The sequence below is a fragment of the Pyxicephalus adspersus genome, chromosome 6 (assembly GCF_032062135.1).
Source record: "Pyxicephalus adspersus chromosome 6, UCB_Pads_2.0, whole genome shotgun sequence".
NCBI classification, from domain to species: Eukaryota; Metazoa; Chordata; class Amphibia; order Anura; family Pyxicephalidae; genus Pyxicephalus; species Pyxicephalus adspersus.
Window position 1 is genome coordinate 17,183,175 of NC_092863.1, and position 24,030 is coordinate 17,207,204.

At 38.5% G+C, this 24,030-nt stretch overlaps 1 protein-coding gene across 5 annotated transcripts; it reads left to right on the forward strand.

Moving 5' to 3' along the window:
* Positions 1-5,426: 5,426 nt before the first annotated feature.
* Positions 5,427-23,118, forward strand: SMARCE1 (SWI/SNF related BAF chromatin remodeling complex subunit E1). 5 transcript variants are annotated; one of them, XM_072414801.1, is made up of 11 exons: positions 5,427-5,508; positions 7,447-7,489; positions 8,213-8,256; positions 9,595-9,699; positions 12,410-12,490; positions 12,665-12,796; positions 16,381-16,552; positions 17,509-17,681; positions 19,556-19,657; positions 20,311-20,572; positions 22,743-23,118. In XM_072414801.1, exons 2-11 carry the CDS (start codon positions 7,483-7,485, stop codon positions 22,964-22,966), a joined length of 1,302 nt encoding a protein of 433 aa, XP_072270902.1. In that variant the 5' UTR covers positions 5,427-5,508; positions 7,447-7,482; the 3' UTR covers positions 22,967-23,118. The 5 variants fall into 5 exon arrangements, with proteins under 5 accessions (XP_072270902.1, XP_072270904.1, XP_072270899.1 ...); XM_072414798.1 differs by lacking the exon at positions 5,427-5,508 and adding an exon at positions 5,592-5,636; XM_072414799.1 differs by lacking the exon at positions 5,427-5,508 and adding an exon at positions 5,592-5,636 and having other exon boundaries at positions 9,595-9,693.
* Positions 23,119-24,030: the final 912 nt, after the last annotated feature.

Consider the following 24,030-nt stretch of genomic DNA (forward strand, 5'->3'; position numbering starts at 1 on the left):
TAAGTGGTAGCGCAGATAGATTGTTCCTGAACTCCAGAGACTTTGCCTGCATCCCTGCAATCCGGGATCACAGCATACACAGCCCAATTGTCAATTGGACGATTTCCTTGCTGTTTTCAGGATCATCTCATCAGGACATCTTTGTTACCATCAACTCCAGAGGCCTCTGCAACTCATCCTGATACTGATCAGTACTGGAGGTACTCCTTCAGGAATTAGACAAAAATAAAAAAAAAATACATTTCCAAAGGTCCGATTATCATAGCAATGATTACTGGAGTTTGATACCTAAACACACCATTGAGACATTTCGGGGACTCAAAGGCCCCCTTTATCAAGGTATAGATACAGGACCTTTGCCTATATCTATGGGGTTTTGTTTGCTTATTCCCTCATGCAAATGGTTACAGCAACTAGATAATGTAATACATTAAAATAAAAATTTTCAGATTACATGACTACTTGAAATTGCACTTTGAGTTTCTTTATTGAATAAAACCAGGAGTCTTGGTGTTGAAAACAGGACTATGTATTCACATTACTTGCACACAATGCAAAGCACACAAACTGCTGCCTGTGGGAAATTGCAAGAGCACCACCCCCAGCTGAGATGTAAAAGACCTCTATTGTGAACATGGGCAAAGATTTAAGGATATATACACTTTTTATGCACGTCATTTCCTGTCCCACTTCCTATATAAATGTCTACAACCTTGTTCTAAAATTATTTTTTGGAACGCTGGCACAGTTGAAATCATAAAAAAATTCCAAAATATGTAGCAATCCACATGCACCCCAGTCAGCTTTTACTTGGACCCCATCTGTAAGCCTGACACTGGTAATTTGGCACTGAAAATCCTGCTCATAAGGACCCCAATACTAATATTCTGGTAATAAATTCTCTATCAAAAGGGATTTAGTACATTTACATTCAGCACTATGATAATTTACAGTCATTTTAGCACTGTTATCAATGTTGTATTATGCTTTTGAGTTGCATTTTCTACTTTTGCAATAAAAGTCATTGAGTTCAGGTTTGGACTATTTAGTTTATCATTGGCCTAATAGAGTAGTGGGGTAATAAGAGAAGGTAGGTACGAGAAGATGTTGGAGCTATCAAAGTGAACAAGTTGACAAGGTTCAGTTTAAGAATGGGTTCAATTTTTGTATTGTGAACCATAATGATCCAGAATACACAACATTTTATCTAGACTGCCAAAGACTAGGTGCCAAAGATATGTTCCTTGCTTTGTTGCTATCCTCCACAAAAAATCCTTGCAGACCTCCAAAGTATACATCCTTCTATTACAAGCTGTGCAAGTAAAGAATTCTACCGAATAGTCTGTTACTGTCACTCTTAATGCTGTACTGGAAGTATGATCATTTTGGTGATTTCTCAGCATGGTACACTGTCTTTTTCTTTTGTATATTTCTTTTCTCAAGAAAACATTCATGTTGGAAGCCAAGGAACAAAATCCCTATTAGAAACATTCATTACAAATCCATACATTTATTATAAAATGTTGAGATTCTCAAGAAAACATTCATGTTGGAAGCCAAGGAACAAAATCCCTATTAGAAACATTCATTACAAATCCATACATTTATTATAAAATGTTGAGATCTATCCTGCCATAAAGATTATTAGTCATAAGATTCTACATTTAAAATTGTGCTTTTCTGATCTAAGGAAATAGTTGTTTATCATGTCCTTTCCGGGCTGATTTCTGAATGGCTTCAGTTTATAATTCCCTGCATAAATGTCAGTGTTCTACGCAAGAAGGTTGCAATAGGCAGACCTTGGGAAGTATAATATCAAAAAAGAAAATTCTACTGCAGGGAATTAGTAAAAAAAACTTCAATTGTATGTCAACGTGTAATTGTAAATACTTAAAAACAATTATTGAGAAAATCACACAATTACATTTCTAGGGGCATGTTCTAAACCAACTACACACAGAAAGCATCCAAGATGGCACATCTCTTTTGTTAACAGGGGAGGTTAGTAGGTGTTAATAGGTGTGGTTTGTGATTACCTGATATGTAATGGAAAGGTGAAATAGGATAAAGCCCACTAAAACCAGTCCTATTATTCTCATCATTTCTAATAAAAAGGTTCATTTTATATAAATGGAAACTAAAAATGGTATATGGTTTTAAGCCCTCTAAACAACCTTATAACAATATTATTACTTTTGGCATCACTTGTCCTTTAATACATTGCCTAACCACTAAATGTCACTGTATAAAATGTATAAAGAATATTTAACTTGTTGCTAGAACTGCTAATAGGTGTCCTCCATTTGAATTAAGGGCTGCTTAGCTTAACTTTTAGCAATATCTGGCTTATTGAATGTAAATGCCTTGATTGACTGTGCCTATGCCATGTTATTGCTTGAACGTTGTGCCGGAGAAGACCTGGCTTCACAATTCTGTTTGTTCTGTCTGTGAAACTGAATTCTGTACATAAAAAGTTGTTAATTAATCACAGAAGAAAAACTAGCAGAAAATATTGCTGTTATTATGAGCTACTTTTATTTAAATAAAGTGCTGCTTCCGTACATTTATTTCTGTATACAGCTATTTGGATAGAAATGGGGCAAGTCTAAATAAACATGATGTCTGTGAAACTGAATTCTGTACATACAAAGTTGTTTATTAATCACAGAAGAAAAACTAGCAGAAAATATTGCTGTTATTATGAGCTACTTTTATTTAAATAAATTGCTGCTTCCGTACATTTATTTCTGTATACAGCTATTTGGATAGAAATGGGGCAAGTCTAAATAAACATGAATTTTTTTCCATCTAGGTAAATTTGAGTTTGAGTACTTTTGTGAATTTTTCTGAGAATGAGTTCATTTATGTACGATATTTCCTGTATTAGTAAATGAAAAGAGTTGAAGTGTTATCAAAACAAAAACAACACAACATTTCTCATTTGTTTTTTTTACTTTTTTTATTTATAAAACAGACAATAAAACAGCAAAACATAATTGTAAAGTCTTAATAGGTAGAATCAAATTATTGTTTGTATTTAAAGCTCAAATTCAGGCTTTCTCATACTGCCCTCTGATACGCCTTCTGCCCCATTTGCTGCTTTTTTTTACTTTCTTTTATATTTTTTTTGCATTTTAGATCCTTTTTCATAAATATTCTATTTTCCACTGTCTTTAGGCTTGTCTTGCATTCTTCTCATCTTTGGGTCATTTCATGCAGTAGGCAATCTTCAATAATGAAAATACACGATGAGTACCCAGTACAAGACTGTTGTAAGACTTTCCATCCGGATTATGTCCTTTTATTGGATTATTGATAAATACAACTAATGCATTTCAGGGCAGCATATCTCTTTATTCTTCAGGGTTCAAAGAGCAACTAATGAATGAGTTGAATGATATCCCAAATTCAGGGTTATCACCTGCATGTTGTTCTTTTGATGTCTTTTTAAACCATAAAGAAAGTTATATCAAAATCTTACTAAATTACTTTCTTGTGACTAAAACCTTTAAGAGTTTTGTACTAGCCACTCCCTCTCTTGTTTCTAAAAACAAATGATCATCTGCTACACTTCACAAGTTCTGAAAAGAACATGCAAAGCCCACCAGCACAGGGGTCAGCAACCTTTACTATCAAAAGAGCCATTTTGCCTCCTCTTCCACTAAAGAAAAATAGTCTGGAGCCGCAAAACATAACACAGTTTATAAACTTTTAAAAGTTTTAATATTTTTTTAATTTTACCTGTTACAACAAGTGTGCATGTGTAGGCCTACTTTGAAATAAATTAAACACTGAACTATGCCCCTGGAAGCCTCCAGCTTCTAACGTATCATCCTGTTACATTAGAAGCTGGAGGCTTCTAACGTAACAGGGTAGATTTTTGGGCAGAGTTCTTTATGTTCTGACGATGCCTTAGCGATGAAATTTTAAGGGGTGTTAGCCACAGGTGTCCTTCATTTGCAGCTTTAATTTTGTTCACCTGTACCCCCCAATCTTGAGTAATTGGGGTTCAGGTGCTAGAAGCCTCCAGCAATGTGTAACATGGTAGATTATTTTGATGGGCAGAGTTCTTTATTTTCTGACGATGCCTTAGCGATTCAATTGTAGGTGGTGTTAGCCATAAGTGTCCCCCACTTGCACCTCTATTTTGGTCACCTGTACCGCCTCCCCCCCGTTCCAGAGAAATGGGGGTTCAGATGCTAGATGCTTCCAGCAATGTGTAACAGGGTAGATTTCTTTGATAGGCAGAGTTTTTATGAATTTTTAGTAGATTTTTTTCATTAGAACACCGGATAGGGAATCCCCCTTCTCTGCAGTGTCTTGGGAGGAAGGGGATCCCCCATCAGAGATCTCCCCGCGGCAGCCGAAGGGAGCCACAACAAGGAGGCTGAAGAGCCGCAGGTTGCAGACCCCTGCACCAGCAGATCTCCATGCTCTATAATCTGGAAACCCCTATACAATGAAAATGGGGAGACCCACATACATCCCACACTACTCTACTGGGCCAGTGATGCAAAGAGCACTGCTGACATCATCCCTGCCCGGCTTCATGATTGGGAATTTGGGGAACATGGCGATGCTTTGTCAGGGGGAAACGAATGTCTGCAGTCTCCTAGGGTGGGTAAGAGTCATCTGAGTATGGATATAATTATTATAGAAATATTTTGAATAGAGTATTGCTTTAACTGGGTAAATAATATTAATGATTTTCCTGATCTCCAGGACAATGACCTAATCCAGCATGTTAAACTGGCGGAGGAGAAAGCGGAGTATTTTTTTTCTTCGTGCATGTCATCTTCAAGGTTTTCATGGTTTCTAGGTCACACAAGTATCTCCATGCCTGTTTCAGGTCAGGATCCTGCTCAATGGGCACAATAGGAAATGGCACATTTAGGGCCACCAGTTTATTAATAATAAACAGGATTTATATAGCGCCAACATATTACGCAGCGCTGTACATTATTATACACACAGTGATACAGGAGGAGAGGACCCTGCCCGAAGAGCTACAATCTAGTTAACTTTGCCCATGGAGCTATTTTATCTATAACCATCTCTGGGTTCCAGGGACAAATAATTGCCCTTTTTTTTTTTGAGCTTCTGTCCCCGCCCTATCCCTCCACACACAGCACACCACTCATTCCCCATTTTATCTCCCTGCAGCACCTAAAGAGCCCGGCAAGTCCTCGTCACATGAGTGAGCCAATCAGTGCCTCCTTCGCAGACACGTGACGACGGCAGCAGATTCGACAAAAATATAATATTATTCTTTCAATAAATTTTAAAAATTTTATTAAGCCCGAGGTTCACACTGATGCCCTGTATGCTTTTAGTGTTTTTTTTCATCCCTCTGCTATATTATGATAGCTATTTAGTGAATTCAAAGGCTTAGGGAGGGATACCTACGTCACGTGATTTTCGTACTGAAGGGGCGTGTCGTGGAAAGTGCCGCGACGGAAGTGCAGAATGTTTCTTCCTGTGTGAGGACAAAGAGACCGGAGCAGGGAGGTGAGTGCTGCTTGGTAGCTCGGGCCTGGTGGTTTATAATGGAGTATACCCCGGATACTGGGGGTGTGCGGGGATAGGACAGAGCGGTGGTATAGTGAATGCTGTGTGTGAGTCGGCAATATCATCAGGTAGTGTGTCCTATTCCTGTCTGGGGGGCACTGAGCATCATTGTATTGTGCATGGCTCCCCTGAGGATGTGTGCCAGGAATGATTGCATGTGTGGGCATAGATCATTCATTTCTATAGGCTCACATAAACCAGCCTTCACATGTTCTAGCTGCATTACTTTTAATTCTTCCCCCATTATCTTTACCTTGTGATTTGTTGTGTAACCCACTTCCTGTGTTAGGGTGACAACGCTTTGTACTGTAGCTAGGGATCAGCGCTGTTGTCACCCTAGGAGTGTGTGTGTGCGTGTGGGCTAGTATTTCACAATTCCTTTCCTGCATAATATCCTCAGGGACTGAACACATGGAGAATTTACATCACCCTATCCCGGTGAGGTAGCCAAAGATTGGAAATGCAGAGTTAACATTGAAAAAAATGAAAATCAGGCAACATAAGGGTTTTTTTTATTACAGAAACGATATCATCTCTGCATTAAAGGACCGGCCTGGTCACATTTTTTTATTTTAAGATTTAGTTCTGTGTTAAAGGTATATTTAAAGACTGGAAGAGACTCGTTCACATTTACTTTAAAGAACTCCTGAGTCGTTACGTTTTGCTGAATCCAGGTATACAGTAATTCACAGCTTTGCTATTGCTATTATACAAATGGCTAACAAATTTCAGAGGCCTGTCCAGTCTTAAGCTTAGGTACACATGTGCAAAAATTGTTGTTTCCAACGATAATTATTACACGTGTGTACGCAGCTTTAGTGGCAGTGAAAATAAGACTGTCTTCAAAGTCTCTCTTCAAACAATTGGTGATTATTGCAGACAAGGATAGGCAATATATTCTGCAGTAACAGTTCCTTCCTGCCTGATTGCTCCCCAACTAATTCCCTATTTTGCTGAGCTCTGCATGTGCATCTTGGCATTTGTTGCCTGGGATACCCGATAATCCTGGCTTCCTGAGCATGCCGGGAATGAATGAACTCACCTGGTGGGAAGAAATTGTAGGTGGTTGGCACCTGTATTGTGGCCCAACTCTTTGGTAACCATTTAAAAAACAGCTGGGTGATTACCGAAAAGTGCCAGGTGGTGCACCCGGCTTTAAGGGTCCGGGTAGATCACTCCGCCTTTGTAGGAGTTATATCATCCTGGTCCGGCCAGATCTTGTTTAAGAAAGAGGAACTATACTCAAAAATATAATTAAACAAAAACACAATTACCTTCAATCCCACAGGGCAGTCCGATCATTCTGGGGTGTCCGGCATCAGATCCCGTGTCGTCTCGGCATCTGTCCCGGAGCCGCCATCTTCCTCTTCTCTTCCTGGTTCTTCATCCTACATCACCCGACCCAGGTGCGAGATTGGGTGACGTAGGATGAAAACAAAAATTGTCGATCTCGCTGCGCATGCCTGAGCATCAGAAGAAGCGCCCAAGAGCCCCCAAGATGCCTGACATAGGTATCCCGGGATTCTCTGCGCTCCCATTCATTCTCGACCACCTAAGCGGCCAAGAAATGGGGCGGAGCTGCACCCTTTAAAAAAAATGGTTGTTGCACCTTAGAAAAAAAAAACTTCCTTACATAAAAGGGGTTCTGGTTTGCTTTAAGGAAAAAGATAGCTATGCCTTGTAATGGAACAGGGATAGATGAGTTTCAGGATTTAGTTCCACTTTAGGTTTCAAAATGTTGGCCTGTGCAAATCATCGGAAAGATCCTTCTCGCTCATGGACTTGTAAATCTTTTCGATGGGAAACAGATTAGAAATGTGAATTATGTAATTGTGAAATGTGATGATAATTAACAAGCATATCTCTGCTTGTTTTCAGGTTCAATGTGACCAGGGGATAAAAGAATTTACAAAAATGTCAAGTAAGTGATCTTTTCAAGCATTAATAAGTTTTTATATATATATATATATATATATATATATATATAAGTGTGGCAGCCAGTATTAGCAAATCAGATTTCACTTTACAGTAGTTTAGACAGTCTAAGATATGATTTGTGTAGTTGCCATGGGCTACGTCTTTGCCTATTGTCTCAATATGTAATTTGAAAATTAAGTTTTGTGAAATGAAGAACTGGAGCAATTGTATGGATAATATTTGTATGCTTTAAGTCAGCAGTCACCCACATAGAAATTCTCTGGCTCATTTTGGGCAGCTTTTAAAGCCATATCAATGATTCGATGAGTTATTTGTGTGAGATCAGTTGAATCCCATGGCAATGTGAGTCTATTGATCGTTCATCAGGTTTGATACCTGCACAGACATCACTTTCCCTGGAAACCATCTTTTGTGATTGTGCTGTACATACATCACCATTCTACTCTATGGAAAGTGGGGGGAGAGCAGCAACCTGTAATTATTCACAATATTTTTATCAATCTGCCAGTGTGATTTGATTACCAATCTCAGGGGGCCAGAATTTATTTTGAGGAATGTGCTACCTTATGAGCAAGCTAAATAGTGGCTGTTATGTAAAAATCTATTTTTTCATTTAGTTTTACACTCTCTAAATGGGTGTAAAATGCAATATGTTAAGTTATTTTGTTTTAATAAGTCTATTAATTATGTTATTTTATATTAACAGAGCGTCCGTCGTATGCTCCTCCCCCGACCCCAGCACCCACAACAGTAAGTACTTCATTCTGTAACCCATTTACCGTTTGAATACAAATGAGCTTGACAAATATTTGTTAGTACAGTTCCATAGGCCAGGTCGTAGTGTCATTTCTAAACTCCTCCTCAGTATATGTTCTGTCCTGGCTCTTCAATGGCAGTCTATAATAAATTACTCTATTTCCTCTGGTAGGTTTGTTCTTGGGTGTTTGTACGAAGCAGCTATTCCCCAAACCTCCAACAAATGTTCACTCCTAAACCCAGATAATGGATGTGCACTAATTTTAAACGCATCTAAATGTGGTTTAAAATTAGCGAATATGTTTTTGGGCAGCCCCCCTTTCCAGATGATCAGCTTTGTATATAGAACAAATCTTCATGCTTGCTTTTCATATAAATACATGTTGTTTGTCTGTCAGATGCGTGCTGTCATCCTGTGTGTTTGTGGTTTTTGTGTGCTTGCTTTTTTTCTGCAATGTATTAAACTGCATCTAAAACAAGACTTTGCTTTCTGTTTCTCATCTTGTAACCAGATGCTGCCAGTTGTTCTTCCATGTTCTTATTAAACAGGGATACAGCCCCTCTTTTACAAAACACAACAAGTCCTCCACCTTAAATGATACATTTATTGGTTCTATAGACGTATGGATACCATTCCAAAATGCAGTAACATGTTTTAGTACACATATGTGATTTTGGTTACACTGTAGTATGTACAGTGCAGTGGTAAAGAACCCATTATAGAACTGAATGCCCACCTATAATTACCAAATGATATCGGGAAATGCCTTCATTTTTAGTGTTAAGCTTAGTAAATAATAAATTACTGGTAGACCATCTTGTCAGTGCAATATAAATATCAGGAGGTGGATACCCTTTGTGTGTAAGCGTTAGGTTTTGGAATCCTTACTTTTTGTTGTACATGTTCACAAACTCCTCCTTCAAAATGCCTCCTGGCTTTAACCTTATTGATATGATTTAGCCTGTAATTTGTCAATACGTGGTGAAGGTAATCAGCATCTACTGAAGAGAATACGGAGGTATTAGAAACATTGCATATGTGATCTCCCTTTGCCAACTGGTAACTTTACATGTGGCTATCACAATTTCACAATCTAAAATGATCACAACTATTTTGCACAAAATGTATATAATGCAATACTACTCCCACCCCGAGCCCACCCAAACTTCATGTGCTTAGCTGCTATTAGACAAATTCACACTGCTTCTTAAACATGCCATATGCAAACCATTTTCATTTTGTGATTTTTTTTTTTTTCTTTTTTAAAGATTTTATTTCCTTTGTTTAAAATCATTTCTCATTCGTGTTTTTGTCTCATTTGTTTCCATCAGCAAATGCCCAGCACACCAGGGTTTGTGGGATACAATCCATACAGCCATCTTGCCTACAACAACTACAGGCTGGGAGGGAACCCAGGCAGCAACAGCAGGGTAACGGTAGGAGATTGTCATGATGTGTGACCCTGAGGCGTTTACAGCACAGATGGAACTGGGAATTGTGCAAAGCAGGGACTAACCAGGCAATCTGTTCCAAGGCATTGCCTGGCTTATGGTGGTATGAGACATGGTGCTGACTATGAATAAACAGGACTGGGTATTGCAAATCACCATGTACCATCTTTGTCTCTACGCGTGGCTATGTAATGCTGGCTGGTTTGAACTGTGCTTATGCAGAAACGCTTAAGGGTTTTTAAAACTAAAATACAAGTTGCTTTATAGAAAAAGAGCTGCTAAAATTCACAATTGTATAGATCCAATAGGCTCAAAAGCTGAAGGACTCCTTACCTTACGCTAGTAAAATTACATGAAAGCCTGCCCTGCAACATACAATAGGCCCCATGCATAGCCTAGAATATATGTGAGTTGGAAGCATCCTTCTACAACTTGTATTTTCAAGGAAATATGCAGATTTCTTTCAGATCCAAGGTCTTGTTCAAATATAGCTGAAGGCCTTTTTGGCACATTTGCCAAGAGAAACCAAGTAAAAATATGCATTGGTAACTAAGTAAGGTTTACTTCTCTTACCAGCTCTCTGATGGGTCTAATGAGCCCAATAAGTCGTTGAGGCTGTGTTGCAGGCAACAAAATGGCAAGGGAATGTAAACCGTGTCCAGATCCAGCGCTGAATGGTGCTGGTTAGGTAGTGGGAAGAATGTAAAGGATGCTTGAAGTACATTTATCATCCTTGGGGGTAAAAAGCAGTGCTCTGATTGTTATGTGAGGGTTTTTAGGCACTTTCATGTCTAGTCTCATATCTGCAGTGTTAGATTTAGGACATTGTTGAGAGATCAGAAGATTTTAGGATTTCACTAAATGTTCTCACTGGTGTTTTGCTATGAGAAAGCAAAGCCCTGCCTTTACCGAAAGAGCATGCAGAAGAAGGTAAAGCACGTCAGTAATGGGGAAAAGATCAGCTGCAGGGAGATACAGACAGTACGGGTGAATAGTCCTTGCCCCTCATCTCCCTTTTTTGTGGAGTAAAGCTTTTCCATTTTGGTTCCTCTTTAAAATTTAAAATGGGATCAGTCAATTCCCAGTAGTGGTTTCATATCACATTCTTTGTGAAGAGTAATATTTATGTAGTTCTGGCCATGCAGAGGAGGACATATGTGCTGTCACCACTGGCCTTGAATTTGCATTGTGGTTTAGATAGCCTCCCGTTATCAGGTTCTTTTGCTGCAGGCCATCTGCATTGAGAGATCTGGGCCTTAATTCTACAGAAGTGAACGTCCTGTATTAAATTGTTTTCGTTTAGCAGATGTTCGTCTGTGTGACTTGCCAATTTCTGCTTCTGCTTTAAAAAAAAAAAAAATCAGTTGATTTAATTTGAGTTTTGTTAGTAGCTCTTTTTTTACACATATACTTGTCTTTTAGTTTATAATTTATCCTTTTATTGCATATGGACAAGTCATGTTGAACTGTTGACAATTCATAGCTACATTTTTTAGATGCCCAAAGCGGAAATTGTGCGAAAGAACTTTGTGTTGCCACTAACATTCTTAAGACTTCTTATGATTTTTTTAACATGCATTAAAATGTAGACATTTCATTTTATTAGACTTAGACATTTCAACCAATTTAAAATAAGTGCAGTGAGAGAGTTAAAATTACAAGGACAATAGAATTAGGGAGTTTGTAAAATCCCTTAACATTTTGTGTTCACTCATAGCTGTGCAGAGCTTGATTCAGGTCATGTGATTTTGAAGTTGCATTGCCAGGCTCTTCTCCACCATGTTTTACTCTTTCATGAACCTCCCTAGCGGTCTAATTCCGTCCAAATTTCCATTTGGTCACACTCGGGAATACAGCTAGGGGGGATAAACTAAACGGTTTTATTTTGGATGTGTGTGTGTGTGCGTAGGATTAGTATGCCAATACTCTATATATGGGGTATCAAGCCTTTACTTACACCGGTTATTAAATATTACATTTAGCATTTACATTAATTGTAGTATATAAATTATTTAATCTTTTTCCTATCTTAGTGGCAATACATTCTAAGTTCTTTAGCATTGCAAAATATTGATAGATCCTTTGTTTCCTACATAACTGTTCTCTAAATTCCAAAGGTTCACTCATCGCCTAATACAGTTGTTAGATTAATCTAAGATATTTTTGTTCCAACTAAGTCCAGTCTTGTATTCCTGCTTCTTTGTAGGAACAGGCAAAGCTGTTTGTTAGAGGTGGTATTACTTCCTAGGAATACAAATGTAATGCAGGTCTCATACATGTGCAAGTAATTGGATGGGTTAAAGTCATTTTAGATTTCAATTACATATATTTGGCCAGTCAATGGGGCTGCCAAAGACATTATTAGGGCAGAAAGGAATCAGAAAATTGCAATCTGATTAGAAGAATAATGAAAAGTTTCTCCTCCTGTAGTATAGCAGGCAGCACCTATCTAGACTTCTGTTTTAAACTGACTTCAAATAGGTTGCAGTTTTATCCTTTAGTGTATACCCAGGTGCTATTACAGATATATGATGCATTTATAAAGTAAAGTTATAACCTGCAGATAGGTATGAAAATTGGATTACATCTTAGGATAGGACATCTTTAGTAATGAGCCTGCTATTTGTACTTCTAAGAAGTAAATCTCTAACTAGTGCTAAGTGCAATGTTTCATTTTTGTCTGTTTCCCTTTTAGGCCTCCTCTGGGATTACCATCCCAAAACCACCAAAGCCCCCAGATAAGCCACTAATGCCATACATGAGATACAGCAGGAAGGTAAGTGATGGACTGTGGGAGGTGCTTCTGTCTGTCTCCACCTTGATAGATTCCCAATCACCCCTGTAATCCTGTAGAATAAATCTAGAATAAAGATTGTGCATAGCCGAAACCTGTAGACCTTTTAGTAATTAAACCCCAAATCCTCTCCGCCCCCTTAATGTCTCTGAATAGGTCTGGGACCAAGTGAAGGCTTCCAACCCTGACCTTAAGTTGTGGGAGATTGGCAAGATCATTGGTGGGATGTGGCGTGACCTAACCGATGAGGAGAAGCAAGAGTACTTGAACGAATATGAAGCTGAAAAGGTACGAGGAACTAGTATTTAGATAATAGAAAAAGAATCCCTATAAAATGCCCCGGTAGAGCCGTAGTTGCTGCTTTCTATGGAGTGTGAGGGGTTGATACTGCTGTTCACTAGGTCCCAGGCTGGAAAACAACAGGACTAGGTGGATGAACCCAAATAGTTTTGATTCCAGTGTTCATTAGAAGAAACATCTGCCCCACTTTAAATGTATAGCAGGGTAAAGATTAATTTGATATAATTAACATATAGGTTACCAAGTCCACTCTATAATAATGGTCCATTAAGCTCCGGTCCTTAGTATTTTTGCACTGCTGACTATTGAAGGAAGATCTTTTTTTATACATGATAAAAATCCTTTTAATGAGAAAACAGCCTTAGTTGTCTAGGAGATTTTTCTATTTTGGTATAATTTGTGCTTTATTTAATCTTAAAAGCAGCTAGGATTGAGTCCATAGGTCATTAATTCTGACACGTCATTGGGTATCATCGACTGAATGCAGAAAAAGTGCTGTTTGGGTCATTAGAGGTGCTGCCGTCTTCTGGCACTTGGTATATTGCTGACAGACATTGTGACTATGGAGCTATAGTTCACCGACTATAATTATAACAATATATAATTATAACTAAAATAGTTTGGCACATTAAATCTGATAAAATAACAAACCACTAACAATTGTTTTATTTTTACATAACTTAAAATACAAAACATAACTAAAATTCACTAAAAAATATTAACTCCAGTAACACATTGTAGTATCCGTGACAGAAACAGCCCTTATTGATCAATCTGTAAAATGTTAGCGGAATTATGCATTGCATTTAGGTATAGCCTGTTGTCATACATTTGAGCTGTGCTAGGTTCTTTTAATATTGCATATCATGGTAAACAGGCTCTGTAACAAATCTATAAAAATGATACAGTAATCTACAATAAAATAGTTATTTAATATTTGAAAAGCCTTAATGCAACTACCTGGAAGAGGTTAATTATTTCAAGCATAAAACAGTGTTCTAATTTCATAGGATTGCAAGATTTTGTAATTCATTTTTTTCACAGGCTGCTTCCATTGTGAACAGCTCTGATGTGCAGATTTTATTGGCTAGCAGAGTGCTTCAAATCTTACCTTAACGTTACAGTTTTTGTTGTACTGTTTCCCAAATTGGAACTATTTTCCTCTGTTACGAAAAAAGGCCTGTAAAGACCTTAAGTCCCCTAAATAATAGATGCTGAAAACAAAGTGTTCTAGGCTTGTCCTGCAGTATAGGTAGCATGCCAAGGTTTCATTATTGCCATTTCTACTAGGTGGTTTACTGTAGCATTTCATTAGATCTATTTTGATAAATGCAAACCCTAACAAAAAACAAACTTTGTTCTAAGCAATGCTATAAGTCCTTTGTGCAAGGGTATAAACAAATCTAGGGGCTTGCCTGTATTATGCCTGCTTTCTTCCAAGTTCGGTCTGCCTGGCTCTGGCCACTTCCCCAATGATTTGATGCCACACCCCAATGAAGCCCCTTCTGGTAGATTATACCCCATCGCTAGGACTGACAGGCTGACCTCGATGACTGAATAATGCTGCCGAGGCAGAAAATGGATCTCTCCGTTAAAAGCCACCAGCAAATGAGTTATCTATGGTTTAGATGGAAGTCTGGCAGGGCAAAGAGAAGAAAATAGCTTTCCTGATTTTGAACATCTTTGTAAAACCTTGTGACCCCCAGTGGTCACCCATGAGAGAAAAATGTTACCATACTGTTTTCTGTACACTGCGTAATCTACTATATACCCCAAGAGACTATGTGAATGTTGTGAGTGGCCCTTCCTCTATAAACTATTCTAGATTTATTTTGCTTTTAAAGAAACATCTGTGCATTCTGTAATATTCATGCATGAAGCTTGTGTTTTGTTGCTGTGATGTATTCCATGTCTCTGGCTGTTTTTATTCAGTATATAATTGCACATTGGCTGTTTTTGTACAGATGTCGGAGCTCAGATCCACAGAAAGTAGGAGGGACGAATGTACTTACAAGTGTTCTTTGCTCTAAAATGCTCACTGTGAAGTTTGGGTTTTTAGAAGAGGAGAAATGATTAAGATAACTCTGAAAGTTTACACAATGGAAGCCTTTGTAGAACTGGATTTTGTGGCTGGGAATAATATTTAGGTTTTTTATGCTTGGCTATAAAAGGTTAGCCAGTGTTTGGTACAATGTGTAAAGTATTTAGTGCTCATAGTCCCGCAGTGCTGGTTCTTAAAAAGAATCAATGCCTACATACCAGTTCCACATATACATTTTCTATGGGGCTTTCCCAGAGGCAGCTTTTCACTGGAATAATGAAGTGGTAACTGCTCAGGAAACTCATAGCCAGTCTGAAGATTTTCTTTGTGCTATACATGCCTTGTTCAGAACTCCTAAAAAAAATTAGCCTGCACACTTACATTGGCTTCTATGACATAGTTGGGGAGTTAGTTGTATTTGGATTGTGGAAACACAGAAGCTTCTTGCATCCAGAGTGGTGTACCATTGATTTACATACCACAGTTGATGCTGTTACTTCTCTGCGTGGGACTGTTTGTGTGCTGTTACTTTTGGCATAAAAGGTGAGTCACAAAGTTCAGTATTTGAGCTAGATAAGGGTCAGGGTGTTTTGGTTTAGGTGACAGTTTGATGTAAACCTGTGGGGAATATGGATGCTTTATTGCTCCCTCTCTTCCTAATTCTCTTATCGTGCATTGGGACAATTCTGGAAGTGAGGAATCTTCTACATACATTCTGGTCAACTGACTCAAAAAGTATTGAACCCTTGGTCGGCATAAACTAACATATGAAGGTGTTAGTATTGCCAACCTCCTTGTCTCCAGGGATGGGTGTTTGGCATAAATTTTATGTTTGACAACCAAAGCCAAATAAACCTTAAGGGAGAACAAAAACCCTCAATTCTGACAACGGTTAAAAAGCTCACTATTCTGCCTATATTTTGGTAGCTGTGTATTTAAGTAGGGGGCATGTGTCCAGTCTTTAAAGTTCTGATGAGGGTTAAAACCAACCTTATATGGAGTTCTTTTACTGACTGCAGAAATGTGATGCATCCACATGGTGGTATCTGAACATATCTTCATGCAAGAACCGGCTACAAGTTACAAGTGAATCCTCTGCTTTTTAGGGCATCTAGGCAAGTCCTTTTAATTACAAACCTGCTTATATACAGAACAGAAGGTGCTCGACTACAAGTCAAGTGCATCTGGTAATTTTTTAATGATCTCAGAAATACTCAAACTGATGCCATCAACAAAATTTCCTAGCCCAGTGATACAGGACTTTTTCTTGTTTGTATTGTCCAATTGTCCTAATAGTATATACTTCTTTGAAGTACTTCATGTCCCTTTGATTTACAAGTTCTAGCAAAACAGTAGATGTCACCCAGAAGCTTATCTCAAAAAGTATGTGGACGCAATGAAATGCACAATTACCCCAATACAATAATCATAGACCAGAACAAATACACTAAATCATCTCAGTAAAATAAAGGTTAGGTTCATTCTTCATCTATGAAATATTAATAGTTGGTATTTGTGTAATTTCCTTCAGATTGAGTACAATGAATCAATGAAAACTTACCACAACTCGCCTGCTTATCTCGCTTACATCAATGCCAAAAGCAGAGCTGAAGCTGCACTAGAGGAAGAAAGCCGCCAGCGCCAGTCTCGCATGGACAAGGGAGAACCTTATATGAGCATTCAGCCAGCAGAGGATCCTGATGGTAAGATAAAAAATAAAATGAGGCAAAAGGTGAAAAGCCTTGACACAAAATAAAAGCCCAGAGCACCCCTGCATTGTGTGTTTATCACCTTAGCACATCACTTAATTCTTGCATCAGTTTTCAAAGTTGGGAATTCTTTTCACTTTTGAAGGCTTTTTCTGTTATGTGTCTGGGGCAGGAAATAAAGGAGTATCTCCCCAGGAGCATTTGGGTAGCAAAAAATATTCTGATGGGAGTTTTAAACCAGTCTTACCCATCTTAAATTAAAACAAAAAATAGTTCTACATAAACTTAACATTGTATTTGTCATAGTCCCATGATATTCCAATAAAATAAACTTGTACCACTTATTAAGTACAAACCTAATAAACCAAGCAAATTAATACATCACATTCAGTATTAATATTAATAAACAGGATTTTTATAGCGCCAACATATTGTGCAGCACTGTACATTACAATATTAAAACACTCCCAAGTATAGGTGATACCAAATTACTGGAGTAACTTTCTGCGCTTTAGCTCCCCCTAGTGCCTAGTGTCCATTCCTGTAACGTTTCCCATTTCTGTGGCAAAGCAAACCTCAATATTAAATGTAAACTAACATCCTACATAATCTCACACAAATGTATTTTGGCTTCCCGTTATAAAAAAAATCCTTGCTGGATTAAATTATTATCTCCTGTCAGTAAGCAAAACCACTGTGCAGCACTTCTGAGTCATATGCATATTCAGTTGTAAACTATACATGAAAAACATTCTTTTGAATTATATCTAAAGGCAATTTTTTTTTCTAATTTGGATAAAGGAATGGAAGATTTAAATTATATCATGTCACTGTTCTACCCATATCTTAAAGAAAAGTTTTGCTTTCAGTTATACTTTGATAGGATCCTTTTCCAATTTGTCTAAAAAGTACTTTAAAAATTGTAACAAACTTTTTACTTTGTTTTTTAGACTATGATGATGGCTTTTCTATGAAGCACACTGCTGCTGCTCGCTTCCAGAGGAATCACCGGTTAATCAGTGAGATTCTGAGTGAGAGCGTAGTGCCAGATGTGAGGTCTGTGGTGACAACAGCCAGAATGCAGGTTCTTAAGAGACAAGTCCAGTCTCTAATGGTGCATCAGGTGAGAACAAACAGGTCCTTGAACGGAATTCTGACCTCACTTTTCATGGGAGTTTATAAGAGGAACATCTCTCTCCTTTAAAGCGGCTGCATCACTTTTCTGTCAAATTATATTATGAAGATTGATTTAGGGAAGTATTAGGGATAACTTTTAAATCATGTAAAGCCTGGGATGAACTAAAGCATCTTATAAACAATCTAATATGGAGTTGGCACACATATTATGGTAAAGCTGAACCAGGGAGTATTCTAAACTAACCCCTGCACTGCAAGAGGTAAATGCTCCTTTTTGCAGTTTTACTTGCCTAGTCCTTCAATCCTGTCGGCTTTCTAATAGACTGCTTGAAGTGCTTTCTGTTATTCTTTTTGCCTGTGTGATGTGGGAAAGATTCTGGGACAGGAAGTGAAGTTTTAACTTCTTAAGTATATAAACTGCAGTAAAAATGCTTAAGGCTAAAACCCTTTTCAGTTCCAAAACATTTTGAGCTTCAGTTTGTTTTAAAATAAAGAATTCTGTCATATTTCCAATAGCCTATACAATTGTAGGCCACAAAAAAAAACTTTGTGAATGGGTTTTTATACAATAACTTCCACAATCTGCCTAAAAGTAGCCTATGATACATAATAAATGTGGGAAACCATGTGTACATCTACCAATACACCCCACACTGATACCCACAACAATTTTCTGTATTTGCTGTCCTGTGGTGACCTGGGAGCTGCTGTTGAGCATCTTTCGCTTACAGCGTATTTCTTGGCAGTCCCTCAAATGAGTGGAGGTGCCTGGAGCCTTTTTTGAGGCTCTTGTTTTTAATTGTTGTGAAAGATAACCTGCTATGAGGTGTTGTAGCCCTAAAAGAGAGGAAATGTATTTTTCAAATCTGCGTCGTTCCTAGCAATGGGAATGTGACTGAGCAAGCTGAGATTAGGTAGAAACTTGCCTCACCCAAATCTGCAGGTGTGGTAAAAGGGTGCGTCCCAAATCCTAAAGCTTCACAGAATCGGGACACAAACAGCACGCTATAGTCGACTAATCTTTACTAAACGGTTCTCATACCTTGATTGATGGGGATTTCTCTGGTATAACAAAGTTACAAAATGGTTAACTAATAGTTCTAATAAAAGTTCTGACTCTCAGGCTTACAATTTTGTTTAAAGAAATCACTAGTTTTAAATGTTTCTTTTTTCCCAATGACTCAGACTTCATTCCTGTTTTTCAGTGGTAGTTCTCGGGGAGTTTTCTAAAGGCCATGGCAGCCCCACATGCTTACGTACAGAATTTTACTTACTTTGTATTGAAGTAATAAATATTTGCTACAGGAGGTTGTTAATGGCCATATTAAAAAATCTTAAAAATTTCAATGGTAGTGGTATCAGGGAAAATGGTTCACACGTGTTTTTCAGCTGTGTGTTTAGTTCTTTGCTTACATGTATATATACCAGGGTTCTCCCCAGGCCCTTTTAGCTGGGTGCACCACCCGGCACTTTTCAGCACCCACCCGGCTGTTTTTGGTTGGATACTAAAGAGTTTGGGCACAATACAGGGGCTGCCAGCCACCTACAATTTCTTCCCACCCGGTTAAAAATAATTTCTGGGTTGAGCACTGTATACAAATGCCAGTCTCCCACTGTGCCCTTTAAATTTTGTGAACTTTAATGTTATAGTCCAACTGCAGTTGGACTATAACATAATAGGTTTTGTTGTAGAACCAGGTGTACACATCTATTACTGTACAGTTGGGAGTATGTACTGTGTATGTCATTCGTTGTGCATGCCGTGTCCTTGATGATTGGCACCATTGTGTTGCTAAATTTGTTCACTGAGCAATTCTTAAAGCTTCATTCTCACAACTCTTTTTTATGTGTTTTCACCAGCGCAAACTGGAGGCAGAACTATTACAGATTGAAGATCGTCATCAGGAGAAGAAAAGGAAATTCTTAGAAAGTACTGAAGCTTTCAGCAATGAGCTTAAACGGGTAATTTATCTTTATATAAAAGAACAATAAAGCAAAGATTGCATATTATCATGTAAATTTCACCTCCAGTCTTTCCACGTCCAGGCCAACTTTAATCTCTTTATGCATTTTAGTCTTCAATTCACTATGATACCATTTTATTTTATTATTCTTCATAGGGTAATTTGTGCTTATCCAAGAGAATGAAGAATTGGGTCTCTCCTGTAAATGTCCTGTTAAGGAGGCTTCCCCTTCTATCCTTTAGTGTTAACAAGACAGAAAATAATGGGGAACTTTCTAAACCAGGACAGCTCGGGTTTTTATTGCTGCCTGGGTCTTTTTAGCATGGAGCTCACTCAGTGCTTCACCTTGATGACTGGCTAGAAAGGGGGGAGTCTCCTAAATACAGGGACAGACCTTTAGTAACCTGATGGAGATTGTAACCTTTATTAATCCATAAAGGCATTTTAACAGTAGTGAGGTATGATGCCAAATACATTCATATACATTTAGTAAAGAAGCTTGCATATTCTGTTTACATTGTTTGTAGGCCTATGCACATTAGGCCTATGCACATGTTCAATACAGAGTACAGATTTAATCTGATATTTATGATATTTTCTGTACTTTTACGAATCTTAGATGTATGATTAATTTTTTTGTTCTTATTCCAGTTGTGCACCCTAAAGGTGGAGGTAGACATGGAGAAGATTGCTGCAGAAATAGCTCAGGCTGAGGAGCAGGCTCGCAAGCGGCAAGAGGAACGAGAGAAGGAAGCAGCAGAGCAAGCCGAACGCAACCAGAATGCAGCAGCTGCAGCGGCCGCAGCTGCATCTGCAGCTGCATCCACTCCAGCAGCTGCTGCAGCCGAGGAGGAGCAAGAAGCGCCAAAGTCTGAGGAAAAGACTGAAGAGGAAGAAACTGCCATGGAGACAGGTATGTCCCAGTATAGGTAAACCTTCCTGCAGCTACATTTTATCTCCTTATCTGAAATTATTAGTGGTTGGCTTTGTTTTGGTGGCAGTCTTACATTTCAATGATTGCCATTCTCTGTATTGATTGGGTTAAAAAAAAGGCTGGGTGCCGTGGCTCAGATTTGGGTGTGACATTTTTGCTCCGCTCCTTTGTGTCCAGCATGCTGAAAACATCGTACTCTTACAATACTATATACCGTATTTTCCGGCATATAGGGCAACTGGCCGTATAAGATGACCCCCCACTCTAACCAATCAGTTGGGGGTCGTGTTATACGCTCAGTATTGTACTGTTCCTTCTGCCTGTCAGATCTCGATATTTTGCGAGAACTGAGAGGCAGAAGGAACAGTACAGTACTAGAAATTGGGGGAGGGATACAGGAGGAGCCTAAACTGCTCCACACTCCTCTAAGGAATGAATGGGCGTGTTCCTTCTTAATAAATGGGCGTGTTCTAGTGGTGAGCCAAGCCAGGCCCTCCACTGGCGAGCCAAGCCAGGCCCGCGTTCTCCTGTGCAGCTTGCACAGGAGGACTCGCGGGGACGCCGGACGTGAAGCATGCTGCAGGTAAGTACCGGTACCCGGTGTATAAGACGACCCCCTACTTTGGCACAGATTTTTCGGGGTTAAAAGTCGTCTTATACGCCAGAAAATACGGTATTTCTCTTTGCACAATGGGTGCAACTTCCTGACTGTGCACAGGCATTCATAGACCTCTATTAATCACTTTACTTAGCTCCATTTATAATATGGTATCTATAGTTTCAAGTTACACAGACAAGTTTGTGCAGTGGGCATAGACCACTTTATGTAACAGATTACTCTAGCCAATGGCCAAGAGGATAGAAATCGGAGTTGTTTTCACTTATTCCACACACATTCTGCTTTTCAATGTGACCAAAGTTAATTTATCCAACATAAATGCCATCCTTTAAAAAGCATTGTAATCATTAGTCCTGATATGTGCAGCATGTGTCTTAGGATAATGGGCTGTTATTTGCTCACATTTAATTATTTTATAACCCAGGGCCCAGACTCTAAAATACAATAAATAGAAATGTTCCCTGTAATTGTGGCGTAAGCGTCGCTATTATCAAAGCCGTGTCGGCTAATGCTGTAGCTTCTGTAACCGGAAGCCTCAGAGCTCCGACTCTACCACTCCCTTTCAGAAAATATTATTCTTGGCTGATTGGAAAAAGGAAAACAATGAAATTGTATTACTTTATGCATAAATCAGTAGCTCACAGATCCCTTAATTTGGCACTCTGGTAAACTTTGAATCTGTTAAAACATGGATGTTTGTAAAACATTATCTTGTTAGGGCCACACCTACTGATTTTCAACAGTACCAAAGCACTTTGATTATCATAATTACACTAGCTTCAAGACATAATGGCTTTGTGTGATATATAAAAAGTTATATGAGTGATGTATAGTGCAATAAGAAAAATGTGTGTTGTAAATATGAGAAATCTGTAAAATAATGTGCAAAAATAATGGAAATGGTATAGCCTTTCGGCTTATAATGAGCGTATACGACCAAAAAGTTAACGCACCGAAATTGCAGCTCTCCTTTCCTAAAACAGAAAATAAGTTCATATCGAAGATGTTAAAGCCCTGTTTCTGATTATTGTAGTACTAAACATTTCTAGTAGGTGGCAGCTTTAAACAGATTACACAGTTTACGGTTGCCTGCCAGTCTATATTTACATGCCATACAACTGCTACACTGCACACCTAGGCACATGACCCCCTTCTTCCCTGAATGAGCAATCCGCTGCAGCACACATGGCCTAGTGAGGGACAGACATGTGCTTTCATGCCAACCCACTGCTGATATATAAAGACCGGCCACTGATGTGTTTTTTGCAGGTATTCTAGAGATTAAAAATAATGTGAAAATTGACAAACACTATATAGGGACCACCTAACTGCTGGCATGGATGCTGAAAAATGACATTACAGGGAGCAGGATATTGAGAAGAGATCAGTGTGTGTTGCCAGTGCAATATAGCTTGTGGGTTTTGCTCTGATTAAGGTTAAGAGGACTTTCTACAAATTCTTGTTGGACGTGTGGGCCTAATATATACATTTATATATATATTATATATACATGTCATTTTCTTCTTCCAGAGGACGCCCCGTCTCTTCCTCCTGCAGAAGAAACTAGTGAGAGCCAGCAGAATGGAGAGGAGGGGACATCAACTCCTGAGGACAAGGAAAGTGGACAGGAGGCTGTGGACAGTACAATGGATGAAGGAACCAGTGACAGTAACACCGGATCTGAGAGCAACAGTGGAACTGTGGAAGAGACACCGGCAGCTCAAGACACAGAGGAGGCAGAGCGGAATGAATGAGTGTCCTTTTTATGTTTTCAAATTCAGCTTTCTTTTTTTTATGTGACCCAAACCTTTGTTAGGCAAGAATCCTCAGATCATTCCAATATTATGACATTTTTGACTTCCCAAAAAAGAACAGTGTACTTTAATAAAAATTGGATTGCAGAAAACCTGATGCAGTCTGTTTATTGGTTCCATCGGTTCAGCAATCAAAAAATAGAGCCGACCAGTTATACTTCTTTTTTTTTTTTTTTTTTGTTTTTTGTTCCCAGTGATAAAGTTACACATATTCAAAGGAAGAACAGCACCAGTAATTTTATTAGGCCCATCAGAACCGATATTACCCATACTGGTTCCGATGAGTAAAGATTACATTCGATAAATTCTGACCAGTAGTATGTTTTAGCTGTAGTTAAGTGTAAGATTATCTCAGTGAGAACCCATTGAACTGTAGACATCCATTCTTTCCAGGTAGTTGTCTGTGACAACTTTTTATTTTTATGCCCCCTCTCTTGTCTTTGTTTTAGAAATTAAATGGACAGCCATGGGTGGGGGTGGGGGGGTGTACTGGAAGTCTGTGGCTGAAATGTAGGATGCTAACACTAAGTAAGTCTGTGCAGAAATCACATTCACACCTCAGTACAGGTCATTTTAGCTCCTGGGACAAAGCAGACTTTGTGGTGTCCTCTTTTTTTCTATACTTTTTACAAATGTTTGATAGGCCTATTAAAAAAAATAGCTTTTTCAAAAAGTTGCATTTTCAGCCTACAAAATTCTGTCATGACCGGTATCCTTTAATGTCCTGTTCTGCTGCACTTTCTGTAGCTGAATGTTACTCCTGGTTTTTTTTTTGTGATGACTGTAAAAGGTTGTATTTTTATTTTTTAATACCTGCAGACTGAATAAAGAATCAAATCACTTTCATGTTCTTGATTCTGATTTGTAATTTATCCCCCCCCTCCAAACAAAAAATAATTTATTATAAAGCAGCAATATAACTTTTCCAGAGAAGACACTGGCTATGTAGAAATCACAAATGTGAGAGACAAGTCCAAGTAATTTTGTAATTTAAGGTCACATCA